This window comes from Pan troglodytes, chromosome 9, assembly GCF_028858775.2.
Source record: "Pan troglodytes isolate AG18354 chromosome 9, NHGRI_mPanTro3-v2.0_pri, whole genome shotgun sequence".
NCBI lineage: Eukaryota > Metazoa > Chordata > Mammalia > Primates > Hominidae > Pan > Pan troglodytes.
Window position 1 is genome coordinate 60,621,987 of NC_072407.2, and position 23,340 is coordinate 60,645,326.

Consider the following 23,340-nt stretch of genomic DNA (forward strand, 5'->3'; position numbering starts at 1 on the left):
ATTAAAAGACTGAATCTAGAGAACATTTTGCCTTCTCAACAACCTTCATGAATGCATTCTTCACGTCTTCGTTCCTCAGGGTATAGACTATAGGATTGAGCATGGGGATGATCATAGTGTAGAACACAGATGCAATTTTGTCTGTGTCCATGGAATGACTGGAACTTGGTCGTACGTACATGATGATGACAGTTATATAAAATAAGAAAATGGCAATGAGGTGAGAACCACAGGTAGATAAAGGCTTCTGGTATCCCTTACCTGTGTGCCTCTTAAGAATGGTGATCAATATGAACAGATAGGAAATCAAGATAACAAGAAGTGCAAAAAAGACATTAAAACTTGATATAAGAACAAGAATCAACTCACTAATGTGTTTCTCAGAGCAGGTCAGAGTAATGACTGCTGGTTTGTCACAGAAAAAGTGATGAATCACATTGGACATGCAGAAAGAGAGGCGAAATGTATCTCCAATTTGGATAGAAGCATTCAGAAAACCAATGACATAACAGCCTATAGCCAGACAAGCACACACACGTGTTGTCATGGTGGTGGTATAATGTAGGGGGTTACACACTGCTGCGTAGCGGTCATAGGCCATTGAGGACAAGAGGTAACTTTCCACAGTGGCAAAGACTGCAAAAAAGAACATCTGAGCAGCACAGGCACTGTAGGAGATGGCTTTGTCTTCTATAAGCAACCCAGTTAAAACCTTTGGAGTGACAGCTGAGGAGTAACCAATGTCTACAAGAGACAGGTTACTGAGAAAAAAGTACATGGGAGTGTGGAGATGAGAGTCCAGCAGGATTAATATGATCATCCCCAGGTTCCCAGTCAGAGTGATGAGGTAGATGAGGGTAAACATGATAAAGAGGGGAACCTGTAGTTCTGGGGCATTGGTTAGACCAAGCAGGATGAATTCACTCACCTCTGTATTATTCTCCATGGATGTTATTTTAGAACCACAAGATACTCTGTAGCAAGGAGAGATAAAAAAGAAAAACCCTGTGATGAACAAAACAGAGTTGCACAAAACTGAAATGTATGTGTTATTTTATTATAGCAATGATTTGTTTTCTATATTTCCTAGATCAAAATTGTGGATATGAAAACACAATTTAGTGGATAACTTATCTATACAGTAATAGACTTTTGAAGAAAAAGGGTCTTCGTGGATCATCTTTCCAGCCTCTTAATTTTGTGTCTGAGTAAATGGAGTCATAGGAAGGGGATAATGAGTTGTCCAACGTCACATGCCTGAAATGAATCTATCTCCCAAATAATATGTTTTTTGAATCTAACATCTTAAACACACTTATAGTTGTCTCATGCCAGATGCTTTATATGTACATCCTCATAGAATTCTCTCATTAATCCTATTATTTAATTAGTTATTATTGCCAATTTATACATGAAGTATCTTGGTAGAAAAAAAGAGTTTGAATAATTTATTCAAGATTACACAAGCACTAGTAGATAGAACCAAGCTTTAGACACAATCAGTGTGGTTCCTGACCTAAATTAAAAGAATTAAAATTCTTTTAATGAATTTGAATTATTTTAAATGTTAATCTATTTATATTTACTGATTCTATCCATTATACCAAGCATAACATATGAAGTTGCATAGTAGAGCAATGCACAAATAAAAGCATACTAGATGAAGTGGAATAAATGCAGCATTAATGTCATGTGCAACCAACAAAGCCAATTCTGCAGAGAAGATATAGCATTGGGTATAAAATCTAGGACTCTAAGAAGAGGTAGATTTGTATTAACTCATAAGCCCTAACATTTACTACTTGGTAGACACTGGTCTTAATCTAACTTCCTTGAATCTCATTTTATCCATTAGTCAAATGAAGATGATATTAGGACTTATGTCAAGAGATTATTTTGAGAGTTAAATGAGATAATGCTCAGCTGTTGGCATAATGTGGGCACTCAGCACAGTCCTGATGAGTGCTAGCTATAATATTATTATTAGGATGGAATGGTGGTGCCTATGTTGGTGTAGGAAACATAGAGGTGACACACAGGGCTGAAGGTGTGGGTGGGTTTTCAAGTTGGCAGTTTTACTCTGTCTGATCTGTATTTTCTTACACACTATGTCCAGTCTTTTGTTTCCTTCAGCATTTCTCACTCTATCCATTCTTTGCCAGATGAATGACTGTGTCAGCCATCTAGCATGAGAACCCAGGGATCTTCAAGTCCTGTTGTGTTTAATTTCTCCCTTTCAAACTACATTTTACCTTGTGTTGAAACAATCCCCTTTTATCTTAGACACATTCTTCCTGTCATTACTCTCAACACTTAGCAGGATATCAGATATTGAGGGTTGGTGGTTCGTAGTCTTGGGGGCTGACTGTAGGCTGCAGATGTGTTTATGCACAATCTTTTTATTTGAATTTGAATCTGTCAGAAGGACATTCATTTCCTGATAACCACTATTGATTGTCTATCATTTTTCTCCTGCCCCCAGTACACATCAGTTGACACTTCTAGAATTCAAATTATTTGTTTGCCAAAAAACTACCCACATAATAATATAAGCTACAATTTTTATTGTTTTTCTTTAAAAATTTACTATGTTCTATGACAACTGAAAGGTTCTCACTGTACCTACCTGGATAATCTAGGATAATCCTACCATCTCAACACGTTAATTTAATCACTGTGAAGTTTGTAAAAAAATCACATAAGGCCACATGTTTATGGGTTTCAGGAGTTAAGATATGACCACCTTTGGGGAACATTATTAAGGCTGCCATAATGAGTATGAATATTATATATCATAGGTAAATTATCTCTAGAATCAGAAATGGTTGAGACATCTTCACAGATCACATAGCCAACTTCCTAATTGTATATATGAATCACTAGAGGAGCAGAGAAAGTATTAAATTCTCAAGTTCACATATCTGGAATACATTGATTTTATAAATCAGATCTTCTAAAGTTACTAGCAGCTTAGCCTTTGTACTTATGAACCAGTTTGTTTCATGAATGATAGAGAGATGATAGATTGACAGACATAGATATCAGAGCATGGAGAGAGAGAGAGAGAGAGAGTATTTATACAGACAGATGTATAACCCCATTTGCTGTTAAATATTGGGAGATTAGAGGAGTTTTGTACCTTCCTCATATTCTACACTTAGTAAGATAAATTCAAGATTCAAACCCATGTCTAATCTATTCCAATTTCTGTGCCTTTAATCACTGCAATGTCAGATTTTCTAGATTAGCAAGTAATGAAAAAGTGAGATTGTGAGGAAATGATAGTAAAAATGGAATAGGGATCTTGGTAGTGTCATAATAATCTTTCTGAAGTCTATTGAAGAGTTGTTGCACCCTGTTTGGGGGAGCTATTCCTTCAGCGACAAACCAACACATAATACACCAGATACATTTACCACCTACTCAATCAGAGCATCATCCAGCCTAGGGTTTTACTACCATCTTAGGGAGAGCAGCACGGCATTTCATAAATATCACTGTATTGTCTGCTGGTTAAGTTTTCTTTTTTTTTTAAACAATGAATGCTAGACCCACTTCCATGTTTTAGAAAAAATGTTCAAACAAGTAGATCTGAGCTCAAAAACTCATACAAGATGTAGCTGCCACACTGCTTTTGCATCAATTACATATTTCACCAAAAGTATATATTGAATATAGAAGCTTACCTTGCTCTTCGAAAAGAAGAAAAAGGCAGTTCTCAATTGTGAGTCTGAAATCAGAAATTCATTCTTGGGAGAATGCTTAAATAACATTGGAGAAATTCTCTATCATGTATTTTTCAGAAATGTTCAAGTTTTTTGAGGCATAAAGAGGTGGAGAAAGAATTATTAACATGGAGTGCTAACTCAAACATGTCATTTTTCTATGTTGTATCATTTTGTTGTGTTGTGAAATTCTGAGTTCAGGTTTTGCATGTACCATGGGTTTTTCTGTGAACTTGAAAAACTTATTTATTTTCTGCTGAGCTCAGTTTCCTCATTTGTGGAATAGAAATGAGAAAATGTTTTCTCCCACAACTTCACACAATTGTATCTATACAGAGAAAATGACAGTGGACCTATACAGACCTTAGTAAGTTGTTATCCCTTCATCATGAACCAATACAGTTTTTATCTTGGGAAGTTTTTTTCTGCCTTTGGTTGGAGGATCACTGCAATATTCTCAGTTTCAGGAAAGACCAGACTGTGCACTAAAAGTATTAGCTTTCATTTGGATGAATGAAGATTAAAGTGGCTCTGGTTAGAGTCTTATCCATTTTAAATAATGTCATGTGGAGCCATACTATGATTTCAGATCTTACTGACTGGCAGCCAGGAGAAAATTGTACATGTATGGAACTCTCTGCGGAACAGCGTCCCTATGAGGGCAATAGCTTTCCTTTATCTCACTTATCTAGGGAAGAAGCAATTACACAGCGTCCAGTGATAGAGTTTATGTTGAGTCACATACATGTTTATTTGTGGTAATTGCTGTCATGCCTTTTTTCTCCCCCAATTTTATTAAGTTGTTATTACATACATGAGCAGTGTGTTGATCTATTTATATTTACTGTATTATTGATGTGTAATATATGTCAAATATTTATTTTGTTTTCTTTTTATTCATTTTTCTACTATTTTATAACTTGTTATATCTGATAGCAACTGAATTTGTAGATTGATAAACATAATCCCTGTTTTACTTTCTGTATTTACAATCAACTGATAAATAAAACATAGGTGTCAGAGAAATGAAGATTAGAATATTACTTAATATTTATATTCAATTCAAAAATTTGATTCAGATAAATAGGTGGATGGGCTTCTTTTCTATCTCAAATTACTATTTCCTAGCAAACATTGTTAGTGTTCTATCCATCTCCTCTTCACTTGTGTTGTCCATGTGCAGGCCAATACTTATTGTGAAATAAAGAATGTGAAATTTGCGTTTTGCAGACTTAGGGCTTAGAATTTGCTGTAAAAGTAGGTTCAGCTCATGTGTGGAACATTTTAATTTCTCTGGTGTCAGCAATCAGTACATGATAGATAGAAGTAGAGTGATAAGAACCCAATTCCTAATTTTTCAGGTGGTATAACTTTGAGACATATTTGATAGTTTTCCAGTGGTTCCCAGTAGACTAAGGCCCAGTTTTCTTCAGGCATAACCTACTCACTAAAGAAACCCTTTATTCCCCTTCCTGTGTCCAGCTGTTCTCATTGTTCAATTCCCACCTATGAGTGAGAACATGCAGTGTTTGGTTTTTTGTCCTTGTGATAGTTTGCTGAGAATGATGGTTTCCAGCTTCATCCATGTCCCTACAAAGGACATGAACTCATCATTTTTTATGGCTGCATAGTATTCCATGGTGTATATGTGCCACATTTTCTTAATCCAGTCTATCATTGATGGACATTTGGGTTGGTTCCAAGTCTTTGCTATTGTGAATAGTGCCACAATAAACATACGTGTGCATGTGTCTTTATAGCAGCATGATTTATACTCCTGTGCATATATACCCAGTAATGGGAGGGCTGGGTCAAATGGTATTTCTAGTTCTAGATCCCTGGGAAATCACCACACTGACTTCCACAATAGTTAAACTAGTTTACAGTCCCACCAACAGGGTAAAAGTGTTCCTATTTCTCCACATCCTCTCCAGCACCTGTTGTTTCCTGAATTTTTAAATGATCGCCATTCTAACTGGTGTGAGATGGTATCTCATTGTGGTTTTGATTTGCATTTCTCTGATGGCCAGTGATCATGAGCATTTTTTCATGTGTCTTTTGGCTGCATAGGGGCCTGTTGTGGGGAGGGGGGAGGGATAGCATTAGGAGATATACCTAATGTAAATGACGAGTTAATGGGTGCATCACACCAACATGGCGCATGTATACATATGTAACAAACCTGCACGTTGTGCACATGTACCCTAAAACTTAAACTATAATAAAAAAAAACAAGTGGGAGCCACCACTCCCGGACCCTGTTGTAAGCTTTTTTATTTCAGGTTACCATAAGGCTTGTATTTAATATTTTATAACCCATTATTTTATTTTATTATTTTTGGCATATTGACAACATAACCCGTTATTTTAAACCAATGACAACTTGCCACTCATTACATAAATAAAGAAGCAAAGAAAAAATTAATAAAAGATCTACACTTAAAAAAAAATAAAAGAAACCCTTTATTGGCCTCCTTTCCTTCTCGGGCTCACTTTCCTATCACCTCATCAGTGCTTTCTGCTGTTAACTTGCAAATAAACTGCATGAATTAAAATCTATTTCTTTAGGCTTGCTTCTGGGGAACCTAATCTAATAAGCATCCCAAGATTATAGGTTTTTCCTTTGTACACCCAAATCCTCTGCCATTATCCTTATCACATAAATAAAGCTGGACCAAAGGACAGAAGACACTTCTGCTGCAAAGAAGCAGGGCCAAAAGAGAAAGAAAAGAGCAAAACATGCTGGATTCCTTCTTCCAAATCCCAATCAGATAAATCGTATCCTCTCCCCCTGCTGAAACACTTTCAGTGTACGTCCAAATATTAATTAAACTAGTGTTCAATTTTTGTATAGTTGATGTTGTCTTGATCTTGCAAGAAACTTGATTGACAGTTTATCTGAGTATAGAAATCTCTATTGATAATTTATTTTCTCTCAGTCTTTTTAAGATAAATGTTCACCATCTGCTGACTTATTTTTTCTTTCTGATCAAAGGATGAGTGTCAGGCTGATTTTTACTACTTCGTATATTTATGTCCCCGACATCTAAAAAGTATGTTCTTGGCCTTGCTTTTTCACTTCCCCAACAAAGTGATCCAATATTAGAAGTTTTAAAATGTATTCTACCCCAGATTGGTGGAGTTCTTCAATCCAAGGACTTAATTTTCTTCAGTTTGGCAAAATTTTATCAATTTTCTGTTTGAACATTTATTTTTTTTCTTGTTCTAGCTATTCTTTCCATATGGAGTTTACACAATCATTTGAGTTTCTCAATGTATCCTGCCTGTTTTGTCTTCCATGATTTCCATTTCTTTGTTCTCTAAACTGTATTTTGAATATTTTAAAATTCTAACTTATATATATTCATTCTAAACGCAATTTTGTCTAGTCTAGTATTTATGCTATCCCTCAGAGGATTTTATAAAACTGTTTTTATAAAACAGGATTTTATAAAAATAATAGATATTTTATTTTTGTGATTTTGTTGGCTTTCTTTTTTTTTTTTTAATTATACTTTAAGTTCTAGGGTACATGTGCACATTGTGCAGGTTAGTTACATATGTATACATGTGCCATGCTGGTGCGCTGCACCCACTAACTCGTCATCTAGCATTAGGTATATCTCCCAATGCTATCCCTCCCTGCTCCCCCCACCCCACAGCAATCCCCAGAGTGTGATATTCCCCTTCCTGTGTCCATGTGATCTCATTGTTCAATTCCCACCTATGAGTGAGAATATGCGGTGTTTGGTTTTTTGTTTTTGCGATAGTTTACTGACAATGATGATTTCCAATTTCATGTCCCTACAAAGGACATGAACTCATCATTTTTTATGGCTGTATAGTATTCCATGGTGTATATGTGCCTTATCTTTCACGTTGCTGACTAGTAACCATTTTTTATTAATAGTTTATGTTAATGGTTTGTTTTATTGTAATGTTTGTGGTAATATTTGTTTCATTGTAATATATTTTGTTTTATTGCTGCATAATGATTGCATTTCTGGGGTGTATGTGTTATTTTGATACATGCATCCAATATGTAAGGATAAAATCAGGGTAATTAGGATATCTGTTACCTCACAAATTTATTATTTTTTAAAATTGTTTTTAATTTTTATGGATACATAATAACTGTACATATTTATAGGGTACCTATGATATTTTGACATAAACATACAATGTGTATAATTTTGGCTGAGATAATGGGGTTTTAGGGGAAAACACACCTGGGGCCTGTCGGTGTGTGGGGTTAGGGGAGGGAGAGCATTAGAAAAGGTTGCTAATGCATGCTGGACTTAATACCTAGATGATTGGTTGACAGGTACAGCAAACCACCATGGCACACGTTTACCTATGTAACAACTGTGCACGTCCTGCACATGTACCCCAGAACTTAAAATAAAAATAAAAATAAAAATAAACATACAATGTGTAATGATCAAATCTGGGTAATTGGGATATCACTTACCTGAAACATTTATCATTTTTTTGTGTGTGGTGGTCGTTCCAAATCTCCTCTTCTAGCCATTTTGTAATATACAACTCATTACTGTTAACTATAGTCACCCTATTGTGCTGTTGAACACTAGAACTTATTCTTTTCTATTTAACTTTATTTTTGTATCCTTTAACCAACCTCTTTTTATCTTCCTCTCCCCGCTACTCTTAGCCTCTGAAAACCACCAGGTAGAGATGTTGTCTACCTCAAAGAGATATTTTTTAGCTTCTACATATGAGTGAAAACAAGTGATATTTGTATTTCTGTGCCTGGCATATTTCAGTTGATATAATGTCCTCTGGTTCCACTCATGTTGCTGCCAATGACAGAATTTGATTACTATTATTATTTTATTATTATTATTTTTTGAGATGGAGTCTTGCTTCATTGCCCAGGCTGGAGTGCAGTGGCATGATCTTAGCTCACTGAAATCTCCATCCCCTGGGTTCAAATGATTTTTCTTTCTTTTTTCTTTTTTTTTTTTTTTGGAGACAAAGATATATTTAGTAAATTAAAGGTAATGTTCACAAAGTAAGTCTGTCTAATGACAAGCAATACATTAGTTGCACTTTAAAGTTTAAAAAGTGAGTAAAAAGTGGTTCTTCTCATACCGCGATGAAGGCCAGATTAATTCACACTGAGTGAAAATAGTGAGTTTTTAAAAATAATTTTTCACCTTTCCCAAAGATATTTCTTGGGAAAAAAGCTGCAACTCTTCTGATTAGAACTATCACCAACACAGAGACATGTTAACATATACGAGCTAAGAGCTTTCCATCATTTATTCAAATGATTTTTCTGACTCAGCCTCCTGAGTAGCCAGCACAACAGGTGCCCACCACCACACCCAGCTAATTTTTGTATTTTTAGTAGAGATGGGGTTTCGCCTGTTGGCCAGGTTGGTCTCAAACTCCTGACCTCAGGTAATCCACCCACCTCAGTCTCCCAAAGTGCTAGGATTATAGGTGTGAGCCACCGTGCCCAGCCTAGAATTTAATTATTTTATGACTGAATAATATTCCATGTGTATGTGTACCATTTTTAAAATTCATTTATTTGTCAGTGGATACAGGCTGATTTCATGTCTTGGCTACTGTGAATAGTGCTCCAGTAAACAATGGAGTGCAGATATCTCTTCGACATATTGATTTCCTTTCTTTTGAATACATACCCAGCAGTGGAATTGCTAGATCATGTTATAGCTCTATTTTCAGTTTTTTGAGGAACCTCCATAGTTTTCAGACATCTGGTAAAACATTAGGTATGAGCATGTATGTGAAGTTGTTCCCAGAAGGAATCAGCCTTTGAATTGGTAGATTGAGTGAAGATCACCCTCAGCAATGCAGGTGGGCATCATCCAATCTGTTGGGGGCCTGAATATAACTAAAAGGCAAAGTAAGGATGAATTTGAGTTTGTTCTCCTTGTTTCAGCTGGGTCACCCATCTTCTGCCTTGGGGTATCTGCACAACTAATCCTCAGGCCTTCGGAGTTGGACTTGGACTTACACCATTGGTGCCTCTGTTCTCAGGCCTTTGGGTTTGAAATGAAAGTACACTACCAGCATTCCTAGGCCTCCAGCATGCAGAGGGCAGATCTTGGGACTTCTCAGCCTCCATAATCACATGAGCCAATCCCTCATAATAAATCTCTTTCTATATTCTGTATTTATTCCATTTGTTCAGTTTTTCTCTGGAGAATCCTAATTTACTATTCGTTCAAAAGTTTTGGGTGAAGTTAATTAACTTGGGTGAAGTTAAAAAACTTTGGGTGAAGTTAATTCATCATTTGTGTAATTGGAGTGCTAACACTTCATTTAAAGTAATTGAATGGACTAAATACTGTCATGAAGAATACTTAAGTCAATCTATGTATCAAAATAGATACTCATTAATGTTTACTACTACTATTATTACTATTGCTACTACTACTATATTTTTTGCTGCTATTATTACAGTAGACAGAGACAACACAGATAGTCCCCAATGTATGATGGTTCACTTTGTGATATTTGACTTTATGATGGGTTTATCAGGATGTACATCCATCATTCATTGAGGAGCATCTGTATACTGGTAAAAGCATAAACAGAAAAGTATTATAATATTGTGATAGTAATTGATACAATATATGACATAATCAAAAATTTATTTAAGGAACATGGAAATGGAAAAGAGAGAGGAGATAGGAGAGAGAGATAGAGAAAGAGAGAGAGGAAGAAAGAACAAATTCAACATAAAAGAAAAATTAATGAAAAATGTGTCATATTATAGATATTATGTGAGTACTTAGGAGAAGACTTCTAGAGGATCATTAACACCAAGTATATTGCAAGGATATGTTTTTCCAGTAACTTACCTGGATTGTGCAGAGAGGTGTATTTGATTAGCAACTGAATGCCAATCAAGTGTGGCTTTGATTACATTAAATGCAATTGGGTGGCTTTAAATGTGGCTTTGGGAACATTATTATTATTCCTTGAATCCCAGTTTCATGTTCTGTGAAAATTTAGTTTATATAATGCCAGTGTACTTATTTTACAGAGCTGTAATGTATTAGATTACATCGAATGCTACATAGAATCCTACCAACTTGATGCCTGACACAAGGAATGTATTCAGCATTAGTTTCTTCCCTATTCTTCTCATTCTCCTCCTAGCTGGCTTTGTACATATAGTGAGTTAGAACGAATGACTGCTTTCTAATAAATATGTTCTATCACGTGTGCCCAGAATTGAAAATAAAGTTAGCATAACTCTTACAAGGTATAACTTGAATCACCTTGATCAAAGTCACTCCCTTAACCAAAGGATATTGAGTGTCAACTATTTACCAGGTCCTGTCTTTGTTACAGTCATTATTAAGTAAATAATGTTTCCTTTCTTATTATGGGGGTAGACACAGCGAGCTCTACAAACCATCATTCAAAAAATAATAAATGCTATAATAAAAATAAAGTATTAAAATCATGATGAAAGTGCTCAGAATGTGCCACAGCATCTAAGTAACTATGAAATTTCTTCCTCTAAGTTGCCAAATTGGGCCCAAACATATGTACATATGTGTGCGATTGCAGTTATTTTTTTAAATAGTTAATTTCTACATTCTGCTGATACTTCAAGAGCGACCAATATATTTTCAAAATTTGTTTGTTTATACTCACTTATAAAGTGACCCAAAATATTCTTTTTGATCCAGGAATTCAGAGGTGTAGGGATGTGAATAACATTTTAACGTAAGACCAATTATAATGCTGGCTTTGTTAATAGCCAGATGGTTATAAACCTACCATGGTCTGATCTTGATTCACAAGCAGAAAAAAACCTTTAATCTACCTCACAGGCTGTTACTCTTCTGTGATGCAACAATGAATATAAAAGTTTTTTTAATTGTGTAAAATACTAATACTTAAAAGTCAAGAAATCTGAACCATTACTTTCCATAGTCTATCCGTTTTTTGATTAATTACAATTTTTATTTCGAGATTATTTGAGATAAGCATATAGTTGTAAGAAATAATACAGAGAGATCAGTCTTCCCTTAAGCCAGTCTTCCTCAATGGTAACATTTTGAAAAGCTGTAATATTGTATTACAACTAGAATATTAACATTAATATATTAAAGATATATAACATTTCCATCATCACAAGGATCCCTCATGCTGACCTTTTATAGGCACGACCCCATTCCTTCTTAAATACTGGAAAAAAAAATCTGTCCTCCATTATATAATTTTATCATTTCACAAATGTTCTATGTATGTGGAATTATGCCTTGGTTTTTTTGCAACCGTTTGAGACTTGCTGTTTTTACTTAGCATATTCTTCCCAATATTCATCCAGGTTTTCGAATGTATCAACAGTTTATTCCTTTTTATTGAGAGTAGTATTCAATGTGATGGATGTACCACAAGTTGTTAACCTTTCACCCAAGGAAGGATATCTGAATGGTTTCCAGCATGGTTTCCAGTTTTTGACTATTATAAATAAAGGTGCTATAAACATTTACATACAGTTATTTTTGTGGACATAAACAATCATGTTTCTGGGAAAATGCCCAGGAGTTCATTTGCTGGATCTTATGGCAGTTATGTATAAAAAACAAACAAACAAACAAAAACAAACAAAAAACCACTAAACTCTTTTCCATAGTCTATCTTATCTATTTTTGGTTTCTGTTCCAGAATTTCTAACTAATTACTTTCTATAATTTCTGTTTCTTTATTAACAGTTCACTATTTCTTGAAATATCTTTTTCCTAGCTTCCTTTAGTTTCTTGTTCAAGATTTCATTTAGCTCTTTGAGCGTATTTAGGATGCATGTCTTAAAAATGCTGAAAAATATAGAATCCTGATAAATGAAGTTTTAATAATTGAAATTAGTGTAGAGAAATATTATATTCATGAATTGAGAGACTTTATGTTGACTGCTCTGAAGATTCCTTGCAATCACAATTAAAATCCAAGCAGCCTTTTTAAAAAATTAATATGAATACCCTGATTCTAAATTATATGGAATGGCAAAGCTAATAAAGATAATAAAGTTGAAGCATGCACATTACCTGATTTCATGACCTTCTATAACTTATAATAATCCACATAAGTGTGGTATTGGAAAAAGAGACACATAAATCAATGGAACAGATTATTGAATCGAGATATTGATGCATAGTATATAATCATATTTGCATATAACCCATGCAAATCCTCACATATACTTTAAATCATCTCTAGATAACTTGTAATACCTAACACAATGTAAATGCTATGTAAAGAGTTATTATACTGAATTTTTAAATTTGTATTTCTTTTTACTGTTGTATTGTTATTATTTTTACAAATATTTATCTATCCATGGTTGGTTAAATCTGCAGATGCATAGCAGAGACACAGAGAGACGATTGTACTTTTATTTAAAAGTAAATCACATTTATTCTCAAATTAGGACTCTAAAACATTTATTCAACTAAATAAATAAACAATATTATACATAAACTGAAATTCAAATAGCTCAATTAGTTACTTAAATTATTTTTGTAAAAGTTAGCCATATTCGATTTAAATCTGGCAAATTTCCCACTCCTGTATATATGTGCCCACATGAATAAATATGTTCATGGACCCATTTATGCACCTGTTTTACATGTGTGCTTTTCCTAGTATTTGGTGGTGGACATGTATGAAGAATTAGTGAATGAATCAAATATGTTCTATAAAGTTTTTGACAAGTAAAACCCAAGATATCTTATTATTCACCTTAGCTTTCTCTTTTAGGTATTATATTTTTGGACATAATATTTCTTTTTTCCTAGACAACAAACTTCTGAAGAAGTAATGGTATTATTTCAGAAACTTCCATGTGGGCCTTAAAATGCAATTCAGAACAGAGGAATGAAACTAGGTATCATGCATCCTGCAATGTTAAACTCACAATAATAGAGACAATTTTGCCTTCTCAATAACTTTCTTGAATGCGCTCTCCACTTCGTTGTTCCTCAGGCTATAGACCAGGGGGTTCAGCATGGGGATGACCATAGTATAGAACACAGATGCCAGTTTGTCTGTGTCCATGGAGTGACCAGAGCTGGGCTGTAAGTACATGAAGATAATAGTCCCATAGAAGATGATGACTGCAGTGAGGTGGGAGGCACAGGTGGACAAAGCCTTCTGGTATCCTGAAGCTGAGTGCATCTTTAGGATGGTGATAAATATGAATAGGTAGGAGATCAAGATAACTAGGATGGCAGAAAAGATATTGAAACTGGCTACATAAATGAGAACTAGCTCATTCACATGTCTATCAGAGCAAGACAGAGCCATGACTGGTGGAACATCACAGAAAAAGCGATGGACTTCATTGGACATACAGAAAGAGAGACAATGTTTCCCCAATGTGTATGGAGGCATTCAAGAAACCACAGACATAACAGATTATAGCCAGACATGCACACACACTTGTTGTCATGGTGGTGGTGTAATGTAGGGGTTTGCACACTGCAGCATAGCGGTCATAGGCCACTGAGGCCAAGAAGAAATTTTCCACAGTGGCAAAGGCTGCAAAAAAGAACATTTGAGCAGCACATGCATTGTAAGAGATGACCTTGTCTCCTATAAGGAGCCCAGCTATGACTGTGGGAGTGACAGCTGAAGAGTAACAAAAGTCCACTAGAGACAGGTGACTGAGGAAAAAATACATGGGAGTGTGGAGATGAATGTCCCAAAGAATTAAAACAATCATCCCCAGGTTTCCAACCACATTGACAAGGCATATGAGAGTGAACATGATAAGGAGGAGGACTTGTAGTTCTGGAGCACTGGTTAGTCCCAGGAGGATGAACTCTGTCACTTCTGTACAGTTCTTCATCAATGTCATTAGAAAATCAGAGGATGCCTGCAGCAATGAGAAATAAAGGAAAAGAATGCTAATACATGTTGTGGAATAGACATTGCAATGAAATGGAAACATCTATATACCAGTGCATTGTTTCATTATTATAGTAATACACATTTTAAGATTCTATATATCTAAACATAAACTTAACTTCAAAGTATAATGCCTTAAATAGCTATAGAGTTATAAACTGCTGAATTGAAAAGATCTGCATGGATTATCTCTCACCAGTTTTCACTTTTCTATCATTGTAAACCAATATTTGGAAAATTATATAAAATTTCCAACATGTCTGAATAATATATATGGCAGGTGTGTGTATATATGTATACACACACACACACACATATATACCAATTCAGTTTTTTTATTCTAGTAAAAACTTTTGCTTGTATATTGCCCATCTGACAGAATTGCTCTAGATACTTTGTAAGTATATTCATTGATTCTTCTCAACAACAAGTTTGATTAGTTGTTACTTTCTTTTAGAGTGAGAGGCACAAGAGGTTGAGTAATTTATTCACATTTACATAAAAATTAATGGCAAGCCAAGCTTTGGACGCAAGCAGAGTGGTTTGAAAGCACAACATTCATAATTGTCTCTATATCAAATTGTTTAACTCAATCAGTTACCGCCTCCATTGGTACAAACTCAGTGTTTGAGATTTCACAGTGAACGAGAGAGATTTGCACAGCAGTTGTATGGTGATGACTGGGACAGTAGGGGCATGTATAATCAGTAAAGGTAATTCTGACGGGAAGACACAGAAATGGATATAGAGCTTGGCCTCTGGTAAGAGCTGCATATCAGCTCAGCCCTACCATTTGCTACCTAGGAATCATTGATCCTTACCTATCTCCTCTGAACCTCATTTTCTCTATCTGCAAAATGAAGATAGTAATTATATCTACCTGAAGGTACTAATGTGAGATTTAAATGTGAAATGCATAAAACAATGCATAAATGTGGTATGGTTAGCCAACTTTATGAGTGGCAGCTACATTATTATTAGAACGAAAAAGTGAGTGATAACATTCAGATCTTTAGGTGTGGATGAGTTTTGAAGTCTTGTAACCTCCTTCATCGTTTTGCTTATTCTCACACAGTAGAGCCACTGAGATTTTCTGTACCTTTCAATAACTCTTCGTTGTTGCATCCATACAGTTGGCTGTTCTAGCCGTCCCATGTAGTTGTTTTTTTTGCTTAATATCTTTTTTGAAATCCATAGTTTAGCCGGCACTCAGTCTCCTTTTCTTATACTTATTCTTTCTCTCAGTAGTGGCATCCCATATTTGAATCACAGAAATCAAGGATTGAAAGCTCATAGTTTTTGTCTTGCTTTAGCCTGCAGATCTGTCTTTGTGACAAACTCCATGTAGTAAAATATTTTGTTTTAATTTGTTCTTATGTAGGAACCATTTTAATTATTTTAATTTTAATATTAAGTCTTTGGAAGGATATCCATTCAATGCTAACTACTAGTCCCTTCCATCTTCCTCCTTCACCTTTAGCAACTTCACTCCTCAAGCCAGCCCCTTGAAGGCTTTCTGTTTATCTACTTTAACACACACGACCACTTCTCTCATATACCATGTTCTACAACCAATGATAAGTGGGTATATTTGTGTTATGCATGTGTGTGCAGTATAAAGTAGGTAGTTGTATTATTTTTATTTTACCATTAATGCAAATGAGAATTTATGAAGTTTTGGGATGCTGTACAATTACACAGCTAGTATGAGGAAGATTCAAAATTTAAACCCAGTTAGGACCTAATCAGCAGCCAGTGCTTTCAGCAATACCACTGTCAATGTGTATAGATGTAGTAGAAGTAATAAGAATAAAATTATGGGGAAAATGTTAAAAAGTAGTTTGAAACTTATTGCCCTTTGGTACTTCAGTATTTTTTGTTTTTTGAGACAGAGTCTTGCTCTGTCACCCAGGCTGGAGAGCAGTGGCACAATGTCTGCTCACTGCAACCTCCACCACCTGGGTTCAAGAGATTCTTGTGCCTCAGTCTCCCAAGTAGCTGGGAGTGCAGGCGTGCACCACCACACCCGGCTAATTTTTGTATTTTAGTAGAGACAGACTTTCACCATGTTGTCCAGGCTGGTGTCTTAACTCCTGACCTCAAGTAATCTTCCCGGCTTGGCCTCCCAAAGTGCAGGGATTACAGGCATGAGCCACCATGCCTGGTCAGTACCTTTAGTATTTTAACAAGGGTCATTGTACTCTTCTGTTATTTTTTTTCCTTACTTCCAAGAAGATGCTAACATACGGTGTATAAAATTAGTGTACAAGATGAAATTACCACCAAATCAGTCAGAATATCACCTGTACTATTTTTTCTATATTTTTTAGGAGAGCAGCATAATGATATTTCGTAAGTATCAGCTAACTTCCAACTAATTAAAGATTTGAGGTTTATAAACCAGCTTCACCTCAGTTTTTTATAAAAATGTTGAGAACATTTATTTCTGTGCTTGAAACATCGTAGTAGGTACAGCTATCCTACTGCCATTGTATAAATTCAGTTTTCACTAAAGGTGTATATTGAATAGAAGCTTACCTTGCTCCTTAAAAACAGTGAAAGTCAATCTTGAATAGTGAGTTCAATATCAGAAATCTTTCCATGCACAAATTCTGTTAGAGAAGCCCTTCCTCAGGTAGTGGTCAATGGTTTCAAGGTCTCTAAGGCAGAGAAAGATGGGGGGAAAACACTAATTCATGTTCAGATCGTGAATCTATCATGTATTTTTTTCTGTCCTTCAATAACACACTTACCTCCTCCTTAATTGTAAAATAAACATAACAAAATTACCTCTCTCCTACAATTCACAGAATTGTGCTTGTCAATAGCAAATAAGAGAATACCTGTATAATAACTCACTAAAGGATTCTCATTTCAAGTCATTTGATATAATTTTTATCTCGGAGTGTTCCCTTGGCTATGGTTTCAGGCTCATAGGAAACCTTAAAATAAGGAGAAGGCCTATGTGTATGAACAACTATTAACATTCAGATGAATAAATGATGATCAAAGGGACTAGGATCAAAGTATGTCCCCCTAAAATAAAGTCACCTGGAGTCATGATAGATTTCAGAAGCTAATGCATAGGAACGAGAAGTGAGTTATAAAGACATGGTCCTCTCAAGGGATGTACCCCATGAGACTATCTACAGCTCCTCTTCTCACTTTCCTAAAGAAGAAACAACAAAATTCCCTGTGGGGACAAAATTGGATACTTTGACTGTGCACATGTGTTTTTGTATTACTTCCTATTTTGTATTTCTTGTTTCTTTTCGATTAATATGTAAGTGGGAAACCATAATATGCCCACACTGTAGTGTATATTTCTAAGACTTTTGTTAAATATATAGTCATGCAACCACTATCATAATCACCTAATTTCCCAAGCTTATTTTTGATCAATGACTTCTCCCATCAGTGCTTCTGACAACCACTAAACTGCTTTTGTCCATAAAATTTTGCCTTTGCAAGAATATCTTTTACTAGAATCCTAGAATATGTAGTCTTTTTATGTCATCTGCCACTTAGCATAGTTCAGTTGAGATCCATCCCTTTGTTACCTGAGTCGGTTGTGAATTTTTTTAATTGCCAAATAGTATTTCATAACGTGAACTTTACATGTTTTTTTTTTAATTTTGAGTTGAAGACAATTTGTGTCATTTCTAGTGCCTGCTGACCATGAATCTAGCTGATCTAAGTATTGGCTAACATTTCTGTGTGGACATCGGTTTTTATTTCATTTTGATAAATACCTGGAAGTTAAGGTGTTTGTTCACATGGTAAATATCCTTAATTGAATAGAAAACTCTCATACTGTTTATGGAGGTGACTTTATCATTTTTTATTCCCAAGGGCATTTTATTTTTTTCATATCTTTGCCATCACTTGGTATTTTAAGGATTTTTCACATTCAATTGTAATTTAATTTAGTTGTCATTTTTGTTCTTTCTCAAAGATGTTTCAGGAGTCTTCTAAGCAAAATATTTTTTTGAAAAATACACCTATTTTCCTTATTGCCACATTTATGGCCTGGGAACATCTTTTTATCCCCTAAAGAAAATAGATCCGGATGCAAGGCTTGTTCGATATACGCAAATCAATAAATGTAATCCAGCATATAAACAGAACCAAAGACAAAAACCACATGATTATCTCAATAGATGCAGAAAAGGCCTTTGACAAAATTCAACAATGCTTCATGCTAAAAACTCTCAATAAATTAGGTATTGATGGGACGTATTTCAAAATAATAGGAGCTATCTATGACAAACCCACAGCCAATATCATACTGAATGGGCAAAAACTGGAAGCATTCCCTTTGAAAACTGGCACAAGACAGGGATGCCCTCTCTCACCACTTCTATTCAACATAGTGTTGGAAGTTCTGGCCAGGGCAATCAGGCAGGAGAAGGAAATAAAGGGTATTCAATTAGGAAAAGAGGAAGTCAAATTGTCCCTGTTTGCAGACGACATGATTGTATATCTAGAAAACCCCATCGTCTCAGCCCAAAATCTCCTTAAGCTGATGAGCAACTTCAGCAAAGTCTCAGGATACAAAATCAATGTACAAAAATCACAAGCATTCTTATACATCAACAACACACAAACAGAGAGCCAAATCATCAGTGAACTCCCATTCACAATTGCTTCAAAGAGAATAAATTACCTAGGAATCCAACTTACAAGGGATGTGAAGGACCTCTTCAAGGAGAACTACAAACCACTGCTCAAGGAAATAAAAGAGGATACAAACAAATGGAAGAACATTCCATGCTCATGGGTAGGAAGAATCAATATCGTGAAAATGGCCATACCGCCCAAGGTAATTTACAGATTCAATGCCATCCCCATCAAGCTACCAATGACTTTCTTCACAGAATTGGAAAAAACTACTTTAAAGTTCATATGGAACCAAAAAAGAGCCCGCATTGCCAAGTCAATCCTAAGCCAAAAGAACAAAGCTGGAGGCATCACACTACCTGACTTCAAACTATACTACAAGGCTACAGTAACCAAAACAGCATGGTACTGGTACCAAAACAGAGATATAGATCAATGGAACAGAACAGAGCCCTCAGAAATAACGCCGCATATCTACAACTATCCGATCTTTGACAAACCTGAGAAAAACAAGCAATGGGGAAAGGATTCCCTATTTAATAAATGGTGCTGGGAAAACTGGCTAGCCATATGTAGAAAGCCGAAACTGGATCCCTTCCTTACACCTTATACAAAAATCAATTCAAGGTGGATTAAAGACTTAAATGTTAGACCTAAAACCATAAAAACCCTAGAAGAAACCCTAGGCTTTACCATTCAGGACATAGACATGGGCAAGGACTTCATGTCTAAAACAACAAAAGCAATGGTAACAAAAGCCAAAATTGACAAATGGGATCTAATTAAACTAAAGAGCTTCTGCACAGCAAAAGAAACTACCATCAGAGTGAACAGGCAACCTACAAAATGGGAGAAAATTTTTGCAACCTACTCATCTGACAAAAGGCTAATATTCAGAATCTACGATGAACTCAAACAAATTTACAAGAAAAAAACAAACAATCCCATCAAAAAGTGGGCAAAGGACATGAACAGACACTTCTCAAAAGAAGACATTTATGCAGCCAAAAAACACATGAAAAAATGCTCACCGTCACTGGCCATCAGAGAAATGCAAATCAAAACCACAATGAGATACCATCTCACACCAGTTAGAATGGCAATCATTAAAAAGTCAGGGAACAACAGGTGCTGGAGAAGATGTGGAGAAATAGGAACACTTTTACACTGTTGGTGGGACTGTAAGCTAGTTCAACCATTGTGGAAGTCAGTGTGGCTATTCCTCAGGGATCTAGAACTAGAAATACCATTTGACCCAGTCATCCCATTACTGGGTATATAACCAAAGGACTATAAATCATGCTGCTATAAAGACACATGCACACGTATGTTTATTGCGGCACTATTCACAATAGCAAAGACTTGGAACCAACCCAAATGTCCAACAATGATAGACTGGATTAAGAAAATGTGGCACATATACACCATGGAGTACTATGCAGCCATAAAAAATGATGAGTTCATGTCCTTTGTAGGGACATGGATGAAATTGGAAATCATCATTCTCAGTAAACTATCACAAGAACAAAAAACCAAACACCGCATATTCTCACTCATAGGTGGGAATTGAACAATGAGAACACATGGACACAGGAAGGGGAACATCACACTCTGGGGCCTGCTGTGGGGTGGGGGGAGGGGGGAGGGATAGTATTGAGAGATATACCTAATGCTAGATGACGAGTTAGTGGGTGCAGTGCACCAGCATGGCACATGTATACATATGTAACTAACCTGCACATTGTGCACATGTACCCTAAAACTTAAAGTATAATAATAATAATAAAAAGATTATTATTAATCTAATTGTGAGCACCTGAAGACCAGTAAGATTTTAAAAATAAAAAAGACTCTGGAAAAAAAAAAAAAAGAAAATAGATCCATTCTTCCCTCTACTCAGACTATACTGAGTCCTCATTCCGTAGCAGACTTATAATACTTTTCTTATCACAGACAACTATAGTGATTACAAGTGTGTTCTGTGTACTAAGGTGGTTTTGCTTCAAATTGAGTAAGCAATTTAATGTCACTAAACTTTAATTTCTCTTCTGTAAGAAAGGAGATAATGTCATCTCTTCCTTTTGAAATTGCCAAGATTATCATATCACATATTGCAAAACAAAGAACAATTTCTAGCACATATCAAATGTTTGGTAGATTATTAATATTAATATTTTATTGTTTATAAATATTGATACAGTATGGATCACAAAAATAGTGGTCTTCAAACATTCTATCTACTCTCTTACATATGCCTGCCCTATTACAGCTAGACCAAGATATGTATTAGTTGCAGGCAATTGACTGTAAAAGACTAAATATGTGTCATTTCTGGGTGGACTGAAGCACATATGTGACTGTCCAGTTGTTTCTCTCCTGCCACGGTAATTGAAGCGGCTTCGTGTTCCAGCAGGTGCACTAAAGATGGTAAGGCTGTCATCAGACTATGTTTTGAGTGACCTCAAAGACATAGCCTTCTATTTGACCAGGCAACTTGTGTGATAGACAGAAATTATTAGTAGCATAAGTAATAAACAAATCTGTAGGGGATGGATAATGGTCCCCAAACATGTCAGGTCCAAATCCTTGGAACTTATAAATAGGACCATATATGACAATGGCTTTGAAGTTGTGATTACATTAAAGGCATTCAGATGGGGGATTTATCTTGATTATTTGGTGGGCCCTAAATGTCATAACCAACGTATTTACAAGAAGAGAGGCAGAAAAAATTGCAAATTAGGATATTCCAACAGTCTACCCCTCCTTAAAAACACTGTGGCAATTCTTCAAGGATTGATAACCAGAAATACCATTTGGCCCAGCAATATACCCAAAGGATTATAAATCATTCTATTATAAAGACACATGCACATGTATGTTTATTGCGGCACTGTTCACAATAGCAAAGTCTTGGAACCAACCCAAATGCCTATCAGTGATAGTCTGGATAAAGAAAATGTGGCACATATACACCACGGAATACTATGCAGCCATAAAAAAGGATAAGCTCATGTCCTTTGCAGAGACATAGATGAAGCTGGAAACCATCATTCTCAGCAAACTAACACAAGAACAGAAAACCAAACACTGCATGTTCTCACTAATAGGTGGGAGTTGAACAATGAGAACACATGGACACAGGGAGGGGAACATCACACACTGGGGCCTGATGGAGGCAGGGGACTAGGGGAGGGATAGCATTAGGAGAAATACCTAATGTAGATGATGGGTTGATGGGTGCAGCAAACCACGATGGAACATGTATACCTATGTAACAAACCTGTATGTACTGCACATGTACCCCAGAACTTAACATATAATAATAAAAGGAAACACTGAAAAAGAAGAAAAAAAAGAAAAAGAAAGGATGAAAGGAAAGAAGGAAAGACCAAAAAGACAGAAAGTTAACTATATGAGATGATAGATATTGTTAATTTGTTTGACAGTAGCAATCATTTTACAAAAATTATGTTGTGATTTAAATATATGATATATTTACATATACCATATACATTTAAATATTTATGATAAACAAATAAAGTGGTACCCCTACCTCACACCAAATACAAAACCAATTCAAAACAATCAGTGACCTAGATATGAGAGCTGAAAACATAAAACCACTAGAAAATAAGGTAAATACTTAGACTTTGGATTTAGCAATGGTTTCTTATGTATGACATCAAAAACACAAGAAATAAAACAAAAATTAAATTGGTATGTCAGCATGATGACTGACTAAGGGTGTCTTCTGGCTTTTGCTCCCCTACAAAGAAGGAACAATACAATAAATAAACAACTAAAATTTGATTACAGCATCTGAGGGTAGTATGAAGTACAGCAAGGGACTGGCAGCATTCCTGGTGAGAGGAGAAGCCCAGGATAGCAACATAGAGAAGTGAGTGAAGGACTTTGTCTCTGCTACCCCATCAGGATCAGCTCAAAGGCAAAAAGGACTTCCCATTGCAGGGGAGAGATAAGCAGAAAGACCCCATCAGTTTCCATTGCCAGTGCAGATAGCTGTAGTTTATACTACAGAAGAATCCCACAGTCCTCACGAGCTCTAAGCTCA

The 23,340-nt window shown here is 35.6% G+C and overlaps 1 protein-coding gene and 1 pseudogene across 1 annotated transcript; both read right to left on the minus strand.

The window, feature by feature from the left end:
• OR5B17 (olfactory receptor family 5 subfamily B member 17) lies at positions 1-949 on the minus strand. The gene has a single exon (XM_001160934.6). It carries the CDS (start codon positions 944-946, stop codon positions 2-4), a length of 945 nt encoding a protein of 314 aa, XP_001160934.5. The 5' UTR covers positions 947-949; the 3' UTR covers position 1.
• Positions 950-13,555: 12,606 nt separating this feature from the next.
• On the minus strand, positions 13,556-14,595 carry LOC100611589 (olfactory receptor 5B3-like; annotated as a pseudogene).
• Positions 14,596-23,340: the final 8,745 nt, after the last annotated feature.

Bases quoted from the DNA above. Each gene is read 5' to 3' on its own strand.
- OR5B17 (XM_001160934.6), bottom strand. From the start codon at position 946: ATGGAGAATAATACAGAGGTGAGTGAATTCATCCTGCTTGGTCTAACC.